Below are 16,184 nucleotides of genomic sequence, written 5' to 3' on the forward strand. Positions count from 1 at the left end.
ACAAAGAGACAATTACACATTCCTTCATGGACGATTTTGCCCTCGAACGACCTTCTGCGAAAGCCATAGGCAAGTAAACTCCAGCCCCAGTCACCGACTATCTCCATCAATTAATCTCTCCCCCTCTTTCTCGGAACCTCCCTTCTCATTCCTTCTTCTCTACATATAACCACATTCCCTTCTCCACCTTCTCTCACATTCTCACCTTGTTCATTCATTCATATTCTCTCAAACTAATTTTCACGTGCCAAGGGTTCTGATTTAATTGATTGAACAGGATACGTGACTATTCTATTTATTGTAAACCTCCTCGTACTTGTCTTTGATTTCCACAGATAAAAACAAAAACTATTTTTTGCATTCTTTTAGCAGCAACAATGGAGCCATCCAAAAACTCGCAGCAGCCCCAACATTTCCACGACTACCTCCCCATGATGGCGAACAAGCTCGGCGGGGACGGCCTCATCGACGAGCTCTGCAACGGCTTCAACCTGCTCAAGGACTCCCACCGAGAGGTGATTACCTTTGAGAGCCTCAAGAGGAACGCTGCTCTTCTTGGCCTGCAAGGACTAGGCGACGAGGACCTTCGGTTGATGCTCCGGCAGGGCGATTTCGATGGCGACGGTGTGCTGAGCCAGCTGGAGTTCTGTGTTTTGATGTTTAGGTTGAGTCCTGAGCTCATGGAGGGGTCCAAGTTGTGGCTGGAGGAGGTGCTTCAGCAAGACCTTGAACAATGAACATTGATTTTTGTATTTTGTTATCAGTTATGGGTTTCTCTTCCTCATTCGATGGTCTGGTTTGGATGTTTGAATTGCCATGCATGCATTTGATTTGTGAGGAGAAACCGTGGGAGAGAGATTTTTCATTTGCTTACTTATTCCCTGTATATTACTCGATTTAACTATTGTTTAGAGTTTATTTTATAAGTAAATAAAAGGTTTTTACATTGTGAATCAATTACACATCAAGGGGTTTGAGTTGGGAAAAATGTCTAAATTTAATGGGTAAAAATATCACGAAAAGAATTGTCTCTAAAGAAGAAAAAAAACTTTAGAGAAACTAAATAAAAAAGTAGATTGTCTATTAATTAAAAATTATATATATTTTTTAAAATAATTATTACTAAGTCATCAACAATTTTACCATACCAACTAATTGTTGGAAGACACTATGTCATACTATACTTGACATAGTATTCAATCGAATAAGAAAACTCCTTTTTTTAACTTTGTGAATTTATATTTTGAAGCTATTACCAAATAATTTTCTTCTGGCGGATGGTACATGCGTGAAAGTCATTTTCCTCGTAATGGTTCCCACTTTAGGTTAGATCTAGATTTGCTTAGTGTAAAGTTGAAACAAGGAAAAAAGTGAGAATAGGATATACCTGTTACCATGTCCATTGCTACAACAGTATATACTTTTACTTTATATAAGTTTAATTATTCTTTTAGTCCCAATAGATATAACAATTTTATTTCTTATAGTTTAAAACATTCCATTTATGGAACTGCGTTAGACAACTCAAAACGATGGTTAAAATGATTAAAAAGTTAAGGGAAAGTTTTGTACCTATAGACTTAAAGGGTTAAACCTTTTATATGGCAACAAATGTTTTTATTTACCGTGGATTAGGCTACAACTGTGATCACTGATCACGAAACGTGCAAGAGACTTCTAAAATCGTGATGCCATGCCTGCATATCAGAAAGTAGTCAATGAAATTTGTTGACTTTAGTGCGTGTTTCGGGTCAACTAATTTTAGAAAATAATAACTTTTTTTATTTTTTTTATTTCTATCTTCTTGAAAGAGTATTAAAATTGTTTTTTACTTCTATAAAAAGTCGTCAACATGCAAAAATGATGTTTCTGTTTGTATTTTCCCACCGACGAAAAATTGTATTTTACTTCTATGAAATATTCTCTGGACAAATACATTTTTAATTACCTCAAAATTGATGGTGTAGTAATGTAGTTCAAATTTTGGAATTTTCTTTAACCCATCAATAATTTACCACAAATATCAACTTCTCTGTAAAAAATAGACATGGTTATTATGCTATGGCAAACCTCTTTACCGAGGGGCTAGTTGGTTCAATAGACTGACAAGGTATGTGAATTGTTGTAAATTTTTGTTTTTGATTCTTATGGATAAAAAAAATCTCTAAAGCCTACAACAAACTTTATTTTGAACTGGTTGTGATTCAGTCCAAGTTAGCATGCCAACAAACTCTGGCTCAATTATTGGCCTAGAAAAACAACATAAGCGGAGAAGAATTAATAGAGCAAAGAAAAAGTGAGTCTCTTGTATTTGTGACTCTCCCTTATGTTGATGCAATGGCTTCTGGCTTCTGGCTCTGGTATTGGCAAGAGAATGAAAAAAATGCAAAAAGTAGTTTTTACTCTTACTTAAGGAATTTCAACTGAAATAAAACAAGAGTAATCAGTTTTAGTTTCACTGTGTCTGATGTATCTTCTCCATTTTGAATCAGGGAGAGGGGTGTGCTGAAATCATTACATGCCATGTTCCACATTAATTTATTTGCAGCATAATGTTTAGCATGTGACAACTGCCAATAAATTTCACATTCATTGGCTTAGATACTTGCTCTTATAAATTGTGCTATGAAGGATCCTTACCAGTAAACATCTATTCAAAAATTTGAACGCCAATACATAATTGCCTTATTCTATTTTTTCCCTGGCAAAATAATGTTGCATTCTTTTTTTAATTTTGTAGTTAGGATCAACATCGTGCATTTAGACCAAGAAAGATGTAAATAATCTGCATTTTCACAGGAATTGAAATTGGAACTTTAAATAAATGCTTTTTATAAATCTAAAATAATCCCCTGGCTTCATTCACAAGACGACTTGGAACTTCTGAAACATAACTCTGTTCTGTTATAGCCCTATTATTTTCTGAAATGTTAGGTTTTCGATTAGGATAAAATACAGAATTAGATGTTTGGTAATGGCATGCTATTATGTGTCTTAGAATCAACTTGCTATCATGTGCTTTACAGTTGAGGAAACAGAGAATTACTTGATGGAGAATAATGTTGAAAGCATGAAAGAAAACCAGTACCTTCCTTCCTTTGACCTTTCTTCAATTGTCAAAGCAACCAATAGCTTCTCAACTAACAAGAAGCTTAGATAAGGTGGTTTTGGGACTGTATATAGGGTAGTTATGCTGCATAATTGGTTTATGAATATAAAAGCTTATAAATCATTACTTATTGTTTATGTATAAATGGAAATGGTACGGTATGCTAGAAGATGGACAAGAAATTGCCATCAAGAGATTCTCACGGAGTTATTCACAAGGATTGAACGAATTTATGAATGAAGTCGTATTGATTGCTAAACTTCAACATCGAAACCTAGTTAAGCTTCTTGGTTGTTGCACTCAAGGAGAAGAGAAAATGCTTATCTATGAATACAGACAGACCGAACTATTGCCTAGACTCCTTTATCTTTCGTTTGTAATGTTATCTTTCAAAAAATTTATCATTCATTATTGGCTTAAATATGATTTTGGTCTTTATAAGTTAGCATTTTTTTCACTTTTGGTTCCTATAAGTTCATTTTTTTAAAATTTTAGTCCTTGTAAATTTGTGTTTTTTTAATTTTGATCCTTGTAGGATATTTTGCTCATTTTTAGTCTTTTTAAGTTTGCGTTTTTTTCAATTTTGGTCCCTATAAGTGTAAACATATGAGGACTATAAATGAAAAAATTATAATCTTACAAAAATAAAAATTGGATAAACACAAACTTGGTCTAAAAATGAGCAAAATATCTTGTGAGGACCAAAATTGGAAAAACTTTAACTTACATGAACTAAAATTAGAAAAATGAAGTTACATAAGACCAAAAATGATAAAGTGTTAACTTATTGGGATCAAAAACATATTTAAACCTTCATATCTTTATATGACGCCTGAACATACCATTAATGGGTTATTCTCAATTAAATATGATGTATTCAGCTTTGGAGTATTACTGCTCGAGATAGTATGTGGAGAGAAGAACAAAGGATTTTCCCATTCAGATAAATGTGCAAACCTTATTGGACATGTAAGTGACAAGGAGTTGATATTTTTCTGTTAAGACTTATGAACAAACTTTGGTGATGACATGAGATGTCTTTGTATGTTTTAGCAGGCCTGGAAATTTTGGAAAGAAAGAAAGTCATTAGAGTTGATTGATTCAAGCTTGAAGAATTCATGCATTCTATCAGAAGCATTGCGTTGCATTCAAATAAGTCTTTTATGCGTTCAACAGCATCCAAAGGATAGACCTACAATGTCAACTGTTGTTGTGATGTTGATTAGTGAGAGTGCCATTCCCCAACCTAAGGAACCCGCTTTCCTTATGGACAATAACGTTTTTTGTGATGCAGGTTCTTCTTCCATGCATCTGTCTTCAACCAATGGACTAAGTACTACCATGTTAGAGCCTCAGTAGTGGATCATTTACCTGCATTGGATCTTTTAAGATGGGTAAAACTTCAGCCTCGGTGAGTTGGTTTGTATTCACTATACTGTATACATATTTCTTCACATGTGTTGGTTAAGCCTAGTGCATTTCCTTTACCATTGCATTGAGCCTATTCAAATTCACAAAAAGGAAGGAAACTAGGCTTGAAATATAGAACAAATAGTATAGCAATGTTAAGATGTGACTGTTGAAACTGTCTAACAAACTATAGTAGATAAGATTCTTTTGCTATTTTTTAGGAAAAATAAAAGTCATGTTGACTGATAGGATAAAACAGTTTTGATCCTATTCTCTAGGCATGATCTGTTAGTGGTGTTATCTTTTTGTTAGCGGTTACTATCTTTTCCATGTTTTTAAATACATTGCTTCATATCAGAATAAAACAAGTCTTTGCAGTCTCAATTTCTTTCTTTATGCTCCCTTTCATTCTTTAATATTTTTGTCTGCTGTTAGTAACAACAAACAACAAATTGGTATCTAGAGCTCTTATCTTTAAGGGATCTGTGAGTTGAGAGAAATCGCAATGGAGGGAGAAACATCATACACAGCAGGTTCACCACCAATTTTTGATGGTGAGGAGTACGAATTATGGGCTGCAAGGATGACCGCTCATCTTGAAGCTTTGGATCTTTGTAGGCAGTAGAAGAAAACTATGATGTTCCTAAACTACCTTTAGATCCAACGGTGGCTCAGATGAAGAATCACAGAGAAAGGAAGACCAAAAAGACTAAGGCTAAAAATTGCCTTTTCTCTACTGTGTCAAAAATTATTTTTACAAGAATTATGAACTTCAAGTCTGCCAAACAGATTTGGGATTATCTCAGATCAGAATATCAAGGCTGTGAAAGAACCAAAGGCATGCAAGTACTCAACTTGGGCAGAGAATTCGAGATGCAGAGCATGAAAAAGACTGAAACAATTAAAGGCTACGCTGACCGGCTGTTAGGCATAGCAAATAGAGTGAGGCTTCTTGGGAAGGACTTTCCTGATGAAAGAATAGTGCAAAAAATCCTGGTCACTATACCCAAGAAGTATGAATCGAAGATATCAGCATTGGAGGAGTCTAAAGACCATTCAACCATCACCTTGGGAGAACTCATAAATGCTCTACAAGCCCAGGAGCAGAGAAGAATGATGAGACAAGAGGAGGTGGTACAAGGTGCGTTTCATATGAAAGCACAAAATTCAAGAGGTGGCAAAGACAAAAAGAACAACAAATGGAGGAACAAAAAACCAGAAGGCTCCAACAAGCAGCAAGGTGAGACCTTTCCTCCTTGTCCGCATTGCAAAAAGACAAATCATCCTGAAAAAAAATGTTGGTGGAGGCCAAATGTCAAGTGCAGAAAGTGTGGCAATATGGGACATGTAGAGCGAATATGCAAGTCCAAATCAGAGGAAGCAAAGGTGGTTGCGGAGGAACGAGAAGATGAGCAACTCTTTGTCGAAACATGCTTTGCCACAAGCAATAGTTCCAGTGATTCATGGTTAATAGACAGCGGCTGCATAAACCATATGACCAATGACCTGAACCTCTTTAAAAAACTTGACAAAACCATTGTTTCCAAAATAAAAATTGGAAATGGTGATTTCATCTCAGTCAAGGGAAAAGGGACTGTTGCTATTGAAAGCTCGATAGGTTTGAAATATATCTCTGATGTCTTATATGTGCCTGACATTGATCAAAATCTACTTAGTGTTGCTCAGCTTGTAGAGAAAGGCTTCAAAGTTATATTTGAAGAAAATTGGTGCTTGATCAAAGATGCAAAAGGAAAAGACGTATTCAGGGTGAAAATGAGGGCTAAAAGCTATGCTTTAAATCTAATGGAGGAGAAGCAAATAGTTTTTTCAAGCATGACTACCAATGTTGAACTATGGCACAAAAGGCTCGGACACTTCCATCTTGCTGGACTTTTATACATGCAAAAACATGCCTTGGTGAAAGGTGTGTCAATGCTTGAAGACAAGTTAGCCGATTGCGTGGCTTGCCAATATGGTAAGCTAGTCAGAAAACCATTTCCTCAATCAACTTGGAGAGCAACTCAAAAGCTGCAATTAGTTCACACAAATGTTGGGGGACCTCAGAGAGTATCATCTTTAAATGCATTGGTGGAGAATCAAAGTGATTGCAGGCTGCAAACAATAAGGTTTGACAATGGGAAGGAATACAGAAATGATGTTTTTGATAAATTTTGTGAAGAAGCTGGCATTGAGCACCAACTCACCGTACCTTACACCCCACAACAAAATGGTGTGAGTGAGAGAAAAAATAGAAGTATCATGGAGATGACAAGGTGTATGCTGCATGAAAAGGAGTTGCCAAAGGAGCTATGGGCGGAGGCTGCAAACACTACAGTATTTTTGCTGAATAGACTACCTACAAGAGTTTTGCACAAAAAAACTCCATTTGAAGGCTGGTTTGGTTACAAACCAGATTTACAAAATCTAAAAATCTTTGGTTGTGTTTGTTTCTCTTATGTTCCAAAGGTTAAAAGGGACAAACTTGATAAAAAGGCAGAACCCGAAGTTTTCATTGGACACAACAACACCTTCAAAGCTTACAGAATTTTCCAACCTCAAAATGGGAAAATTCTTGTGAGTAGAGATGTCAAATTTATGGAAGATCAACAATGGAGTTGGGATGAGCCAATAAGGAAGCAGCTGCCAGAAATCCCACAGTTACTTGATGATGATGTAGATGACATTCCTGTCAGAGGTACAAGATCTTTATCTGAGATTTATCAAAAGAGTAATGCAGCTGTCCTAGAACCTGCAGAATTTGAAGAAGCTGGAAAGGATGACAAGTGGATAAATGCTATGAAGGAAGAGTTGAAGATGATCGAAAAAAATGACACGTGGGAGCTAGTGGACAGACCTCAACACAAACAACCTATAGGGGTAAAATGGGTTTATAGAACCAAACTTAATCCAGATGGTTCTGTAAATAAATACAAGGCCAGGTTGGTGGCGAAAGGCTATGCTCAGGTGTTTGGAGTGGATTTTTCAGAAACCTTTGCTCCAGTTGCACGTCTTGATACAATTAGAATGCTACTTGCCTTGACTGCACATAAAAGGTGGAAAGTTTATCATTTAGATGTAAAATCTGTCTTTCTAAATGGTTACTTGCAGGAGGAGATTTATGTAGAGCAACCTGAGGGGTTTCAAATCAAAGGAGAGGAGAAAAAAGTTTACAAGTTGAAAAAGGCATTATATGGTCTTAAACAGGCTCCTAAGGCCTGGTACAGCAGGATAAATGATCATCTTCAAGATCTTGGATTTGTCAAAAGTCCAAGTGAGGCTGCATTATATGTGAAATTGGTAGATGCAAATTTAATCATTATTGTTGTCTATGTTGATGATTTACTTATGACAGGAAGTGATGAGAAACTCATAAAGGAGTTGAAAGCTGAAATGTTTAAAGCATTTGAAATGACAGATCTTGGCTTGATGAGTTTCTTTTTGGGAATGGAGGTGAAACAAGATCATGATGGAATCCTCATTCACCAAAAGAAGTATGCAAGGGAAATACTCAAGAAGTTTCATATGGAGGACTACAAAAGCACTACATCTCCAATGAACCAAAAGGAGAAATTTAGCAAGGATGATGGAGCTGATAAAGTTGATGAAATGCATTACAGAAGCTTGATTGGTTGCTTAATATATCTTACTGTAACCAGACCTGACATTTTGTTTGCAGTAAGTATACTTTCAAGGTTCATGCATTGTGCTAGTGAAGTTCATCTTCAAGCTGCCAAACGAGTTATTAGATATGTTAAAGGCACTTTAGACTATGGTATAATATACTCTCATTCTCATAATTTTAAGCTCCATGGATATTCTGATAGTGACTGGGCAGGTTGTATTGATGACATGAGAAGCACCTCTGGTTACTGTTTTTCCTTTGGTTCTGGAGTCTTTTCTCGGTGTTCTAAAAAGCAAGAAGTTGTAGCTCAATCAACTGCAGAAGCAGAGTATGTAGTTGTTGTTGCTGCAGTGAATCAAGCTCTTTGGATCAGGAAAATTATGATAGATTTGCATATGAAACAAGAAGAAAGCACACAAATTTTTGTGGACAACCAGGCTGCAATCTCAATTGCTAATGATCCAGTGTTTCATGGCAAAACTAAGCACTTCAAGATAAAGCTTTTTCTTCTAAGAGAAGTTCAAAGGGAAGGAGAAGTGAAGTTACTGTACTGCAAAACAGAGAATCAAACTATAGTAGATAAGATTCTTTTGAATACTTAAGACAAAAGCTTGGAGTTTGCAATTCCAAAGTCAAGGAGGAGTGTTAAGATGTTACTGTTGAAACTGTCTAACAAACTATAGTAGATAAGATTCTTTTGCTATTTTTTAGGAAAAATAAAAGTCATGTTAACTGATAGGATAAAACAGTTTTGATCCTATTCTCTAGGCATGATCTGTTAGTGGTGTTATCTTTTTGTTAGCGATTACTATCTTTTCCATGTTTTTAAATACGTTGCTTCATATCAGAATAAAACAAGCCTTTGCAGTCTCAATTTCTTTCTTTATGCTCCCTTTCATTCTTTAATATTTCTGCCTGTTGTTATTAACAACAAACAACAAGCAAAAATAAGTAGATGCCCAAGCTAAATCCATTTAATGCTTTCCAACTGTGATATTTAAATTTATGTGAACACTAGCAAAATGTTTACATTTGAGCAATGCTTTTTTTTTTTTTGAAGTAGAACAATGCTATTTTGTACCATAACATAGTTACAGAAGTCATTATGTATGGCTCATGACACTCTAATTGCAAATTGGCTCAATTTTAAAACGTGTTATATGGTTTAATCTAACCATCCAAATCCTGCTTGTGGAGCCTCTTTCCTCTGTACCAAAATCATACTCTCAAATTACCACAGGAACATCAACATTGTCTATTAGATTTCCAACATTTTTTTGAATAAGCTGAGGCGCAAGGCATCAAGATAGGACTAATAATCCGAACTAGGTTGGCACTACCAAACCTATCCACCCCATCCCTCACCACAGAAATTTATTAAAAAAAATCAAAACAAGAAACAATACAAGCATGGGGTGATATAAGCCAAACCCATGAAAACACAATCATTTGAATCTGTAGAAGGGTAATCCTACTCTATCTGTATGAAGCATAGGTCCCTAGAGAAGGTCCGTCAAAATTAAAACCACAGGGTAAAAGGTTCACATTCACTTCACTATTATCAATTAAAACTTATTAAAAATATATTCGGCTCAAAACAAGGCTGTCAAAATTTACAAAAATATTTTGTTAAATCAGTGAGATAAAATAAAATAGACTAACATTATGCAATTAATATAAAACTTATGCCCCACTGTCACATCCTATCAGAGCATTGTGTCCCGACGTCCTTCAGCACAAGGTTCCTTTAAGCACTTCACCTAGCCATCTGCTCCCCCGAACACAAGGTTCAAGATCATCACAGGATCCAAACACAAACAGCAAACTGGGAGTGAGTTATCACATTCCTAACTACTAGAGAGAAACAAAACAACATATAGTAGCCAAATACAATTTACTTAGCATATCTCACATTATTTCATCACTTTGTCATTCAAAATTCACTTTTCATCCATCAATCACATTACACAAGAATCACACGTTATGATCAAGACATAATAACACCTCAATTTCATAATAAACAATTAGCAAGCGCATGAGACAATTATGCTAAGACTCAAGCCTACATGCAATGTGGTACCATGCCAGTGAAAAACCACCCTGTGGCACTTAGGAGTACATAACAAGACACACCACACAATGGGTTTGCCAGGTCACTCTCACTAAGTAAGATCATAGGGAGACCAGTCAGGGTCACGATGTTTTGCGAGAATGCTCCAACCATATGGGATCAGCATAAGCTTAAAGGAGCACTCAAACCCGGTGACCCCCAAGGCCTACACTCCGAAGAGTCCGTCAAGGCCTCTCCCTCCTGATTCAAGTCCAACCCCTAAAATCATTTTAGCACACAGACACTGCTAGTGAATTATACAATACCCACGACCTCACACTCGTGTCTTAAACACGTACAACATATTGCGCTACAATTTAACACTGGTTCCTAAATAGGAACCTACACTTTCTCTTTAACACTGGTTCCTGTAACAGCCGTAACTTTCAATAAGTAATTAAGAAATTAATAAATTAATAAATAAATAAATAAGTAAAAATAAATAAATAATTATTAGGTCATAAATTCCCACTATATAAGCCAAATGTTAACCTAGAGCAGCTTTTTAGAAAACATTTTGTTCCTTTCTTCTTTTCTGACGCACAAGATCCCTAATAAAGCAACCAGAGGAGAAGCTCTAGAGAGCACCAGAGACGCCACCATTGCTAACAGAGAACATTTAAGCGACTATATTGAGGTAAGGGATGAGTTACTCACGCTTGAGGATTAGAATGAACATGTGTAGGGATCCCTAGAGGATCAATTTTTGGGTTATTTTGGGGTGTTTATGAATTTAATTATGTTTTCATGTTTAATCGCGGATTGAGTGTGTTTGATGAACCAATTGGTGTTCTGTTGCGAGTTTGTTGTAGAATTGATGTGTTACTGTGTTACGTGTGTACCTTAGGAATTAGAATTCTTTATAATTAGCATAAAAAATGTATGGTGGTGATTTTGTTTATACTAAATATGTTGGCCTTTCAATCTTGTTATTTTTATTTATTTTTATTTTTTATTTCACACTACATGTATATATATATTGATACTGTTTTTTTTACAAACTTTATATTTTATTTCACGTGGGTGATTTCTCGTCATGAAATTCGTATGTGTAGGGATTGTTGGATAATTGAATTGGCTAAAATCATTTAAAGAAATTAACTTAAGTTGTATTCACATTGTAATTAGGCATTTTCTTGATGTTGGTAACTTAGTTGAAATATATTTGAGCATTAGGAAACATTTGAAAGTATAAAAAAAAATGGTTTAGTACTCTATTTATTTTTGTCTTAGTGTATTCCAAGTAAACACTTTTACTGTGATGTGTAATAATAATAATAAATAAATAAATAAAAATAGGGCTATAGATATTATTGTTTCATAGTGATTATTGTTGTGACTTTATAGATTAATTTTTATAGAAGTTTTTTTTATTTATTTTGTTGAATTAATATATTTCGATTTAATTTATATTTTGTGATGTCAAGTAAATGTTACTATTGAAGCATATGTGTAGGGTGCATGAGATGCAATAAATTATTTTATTATGAAAATGTGATTGAGATGATGTGTAAGTGATAATCAATTGATACGTAATGGATTGTGAATTACATGACTCTTGAGATGTTGTATGTTTCGAATTGTGAGCCATGAATTATGTAATCACACAACTGTAAGACCTTTTAAGGGTGACAAGTTAATGCGCGATGAGTTGTGATGGGATCCATTGTGGGAACCCGACGAGTTAATCACTTGAGGCGCACTGAGTTAAAATATATATATATTTTAAAAAAATATATACAATCGAGATTTTGAAAATAATTGAGTAGTTGTGTGCATTGCATAATTCATAGGTAGAGTCTGTGTGTTCAAATGTTTTTTTTGGGTTGGACCTGAATTAGGAGGGAGAGGCCCTAACGGACTCTTCGGAGTGTAGGCCTTGGGGGTCATCCGGTTTGAGTGCTCCTGTAAGCCTGTGCCGATCCCACATAGTTGGAGCATTCTCGCAAAACAGTGTGACCCTGACTGGTCTCCCTATGATTTCACTTAGTGAGAGTGACCTGACTTGTCCATTGTGAGGCATGTCCTGTCATGTACTCCTGGGCGCCCGACGAGGTTTTTCACTGAAAAATGGTACCAATTGCATGTAGGCTTGAGTCTTAGTATAATTGTTACATAACGCTTGTGTTTGAATTTCATTGAGTTAACAATTGTGGTTGATGTTATTTTATGGAGTCTGTAAACTTGAATGGGTGCGAATAATGTGTGCGATTTTGTGCAGTAATATTATTTATATAAATTCAGCTTTAAGTAGTATATGTTTCACATGCTCTAATGTTTTATTATATACGAATGTGATAACTCACTCCCGATGTGTGTTTGTGTTTAGGCTGATTGCCACTTTGTTTCAGGTGAGCCTTCATATGATGAGTCACATGCTAGAGATGGAGAGAATTAGTCTGTGATAGGGATATGCTCTAATAAGTGTGACATTGGGGCATAGGCTTTTACTTCGCATATTATTATTTTCACATGTTATGATTTACTGAATGATACAATTGTGTTATACTTTTCTACTTTAGTTTCTTTTTATTATTTATTTAGAGTGTACGACCTTGTTTTGAGCCGGGATAATCTTACCTTTTATTTATAAAAACAATTTCTATTATGTTTTCACTAAGCGGATGTGGACCTTTATCCTTTTGAATTGATTTAAATTAAATGTGTTTAAAAAGAAAAATTATTAATTAATTTTGCATGTTTTTTCTTCTTCTTTTATTATTATGTGTTTATAATCTTTTAAATAAATTTTGTATGATTTATTTAATTAGTTAGTTATAATTGTAAGGGTAGAGGGTGTCACAGTTCCTAAATAGGAAACCTACACTTTCTCTTTAACACTGCGCGTTTACACTTTTCTCAAGATAACACTAGTCCGATTATTGTACAATTCACAGCTTACAACACAAATAATGTCACATCAAGAGTTAATCACACACTTATTCACAACCAAAACTCATTCACAATTTCACATCTCATAATGTCACAATCCACCATCACATGTTTTCACGTATCTCATAATTCAACACCTGTTCTACTTTACCCTTTTATTCAATCTGAATAACAATATTATAATCTCAAAGCAACATATTATTCCACAATTCATCACATATTTCATTTATAAGCACTGCTCATGAATTATACAATACCACGACCTCACACTCATGTTTCAAACATGTTTAACACAATTGCGTTACAATTTAACACTGGTTCCTAACTAGGAACCTACACTTTCTCTTTAACACTACGCATAAACACTAGTCGAATTATTGTATAATTCATAGCTCACGATATAATTAATGTAACATCAAGTGTTAACACATCCACACTTTAACATCTCATAACATCACATCAACCATCTCATAACATTCCCAATGATATTCATAAGATACAACATACACATGTTCATCAAATTTAACCATAACATTCTCAAACTCCAACACTTAATAATTTTTGGAATCATACTATAACACTCAACAATATTATTTACATAAGTTATTAATATAAATAGCTACCTATATATATATATATATATATATATATATATATATATATATATATATATATATATATATATATATATAAACTAGCATACATCATATTGAATCACAAATTACAAAGTAAGCTTTCAATGCACAAATTTTAAATAATTATATGAACACTTTGGTCAATTTCAATTATGATATTAATTTTTTAAAATTATATATAAAAACCTAAACAGGAAGAAAAAGAGAAAATACAAAATCAATATCTCTCTAAATTTCTCCTTACTTTATTTCATAAATTCATATTAATTAGAAAAAGTACTCGATTTATAGGGTTCACGCTCAACACAATAGCATATCAATTTCACATCAATTGGCATGTCAAACATATATAATTCACTGTAATAATTATAAGGATAAAATGAAAATTGCAAAAATACCCCAAAACTCTTTCCAATTGATATCTCTAAGGATCCCTACACATGTTCTCACTAATTCCCAATTGTGAATAACTCATCCCTTACCTCTAAGTGGGTTCACGTGTTTTCAGCTAGCGATAACAGCATCTCTAGCGGTTCCCTGAGATTTCTCCAATTTTTTTCCTCTAACTGCTCTGATAGAGTTCTCAAACGTCAAAGAGACAGAGAAGGGATTGAAGCCTCCAGTTGTACTGTCATCATGCGATTTATTTTTATCCCTCCGCAAATATTATCTCGCAAATCCCAACGGTGAGAGCGTGCTAAACTTAATTTCTAACAACATATCCAAATTTCATGAAAATCCAACGGTTAACGAAATCGGGATCATAGTTTTTCCGAGACATCTTTGAGTTTCTGCGGGAAAGGAGAATAATACAATGGAAGGGGTATTTCTCTTAGCTCAGACATACTATAGAAATTCTCAATGGTGAGAATGCTCGGAATTGGGTTGCAAACGTGGTGCTCAAATTTCACGACGATCCAACAGTGAATGAGTCCGAGATCGTCATTTTTTTGAGATAGGTTAGATGCCTGCATGAAAAAGAGAGGGTTTTGGGAGAAGAGAGAAAAAACGAAATTGTGAGGCAAAGGAGGCTGAGGAGTCAGTCTGAAAACTGACCTATCATGTTGTTATTTATAGCTAGGGGCATTTTTGACCTATTATTTACTTTATTTATTTATTTATTATTTTATAAAAATAAACTTTATTTTATTTTCTATCAAGCAAATAAATAAAATACCCTTTTTATTTTTTCTCAAATCATTATTTTAATTAATAATTATATCTCCTTATTTATTTATTTATAAAATCTCATCATTATTTTTAAAATTCTATTTATTTATAAATAACAATTCTTTTTAATCTAATTTACGAAAATTGGGATGTTACATTAATCCTAGCTAACTGATTAAAAAATATATTTTTTGGAAAGTTGGAAAAAGTCACTTATTATAATAACATGCCTAGTGGGCTAGCCCGGGCCCTAACCCCATATTAAGTGGGATTGTATAGTGCCCCTCATTAGGGAGCTAAGGCTTGCTAGGACCATTATGGAGGGCCAAGTGGGCTGGGCCTAGAGCCATTTTGGCGGCTCTAGAAGGATCCTATAAAAAAAAAACTAGGGAGAGACTCCCACCAAATAAAACCAACATTTGCAATCCCAAAAGAGGCTAAGCTAAATGCATAGCTATTCCCCTCCTGGAGTATATGAGAAAATGTGAAATGGATAAGGTGTTAAGCCATTCATTTCTAACAGACCAGGGTACTAATAGAGGATTGTTGAACGCCTTAACCACCAACTGCGAATCTGTTTACAACCAAAGACATCTTCCTTTTGCAACATGAACGTCAACATTCTCTATCAAATTCTCAATGTTTCACACCACTGATGGTTTCTAGTCAACGAAGAACCTAGGATTTTTGAAGACGGGTGAAGCTTCAGCCTTGGTGTAAACACTTTTCTTCACATGTGCTGGTTAAGACTAGAGCATTTCCTTTTCTATTGCATTGAGCCTATTCAATTTCATAAAACTTAGTGCTACACAATCTTGCAAACTGGGATGGAAACTAAGTTTGAGTGACAAAGCAAATGGTATAGCAACAAAAAGTTGATGCACAAGCTAAATCCTTTGAATGTTTTCCAATTGTATTTAAATTTAAGTACACATTTGCAACATGTTTACAATTGAGCAAAGCTATTTTGTACTCACGATACTTTAATTCCAAATTAATTTGTATGGCTCACGATACTTTAATTCCAAATTAATTTGTATGGCTCACGACACTTTAATTCGAAATTGCTTAATTTTAAAACGTGTTATTTGTTTAGTTAATATACCTTGTCCCAATTCCCAAGCCAGTTATGAAATGATTTTTGTAAAAAATATCATTTTCCAAGTATAAAATGATGCGATGATCTGAACTAAAATCATGGTTGGTATCTGAACTAGGCCTATCGCCTATTATATT

The 16,184-nt window shown here is 34.6% G+C and overlaps 1 protein-coding gene across 1 annotated transcript; it reads left to right on the plus strand.

Moving 5' to 3' along the window:
• The first annotated feature begins 181 nt into the window (after positions 1-181).
• On the plus strand, positions 182-957 carry LOC114416965 (calcium-binding protein KRP1-like). The gene has a single exon (XM_028382023.1). It carries the CDS (start codon positions 378-380, stop codon positions 735-737), a length of 360 nt encoding a protein of 119 aa, XP_028237824.1. The 5' UTR covers positions 182-377; the 3' UTR covers positions 738-957.
• The last annotated feature ends 15,227 nt before the right edge of the window (positions 958-16,184 follow it).

Source organism: Glycine soja, chromosome 6 (genome assembly GCF_004193775.1).
Source record: "Glycine soja cultivar W05 chromosome 6, ASM419377v2, whole genome shotgun sequence".
Lineage (NCBI taxonomy): Eukaryota > Viridiplantae > Streptophyta > Magnoliopsida > Fabales > Fabaceae > Glycine > Glycine soja.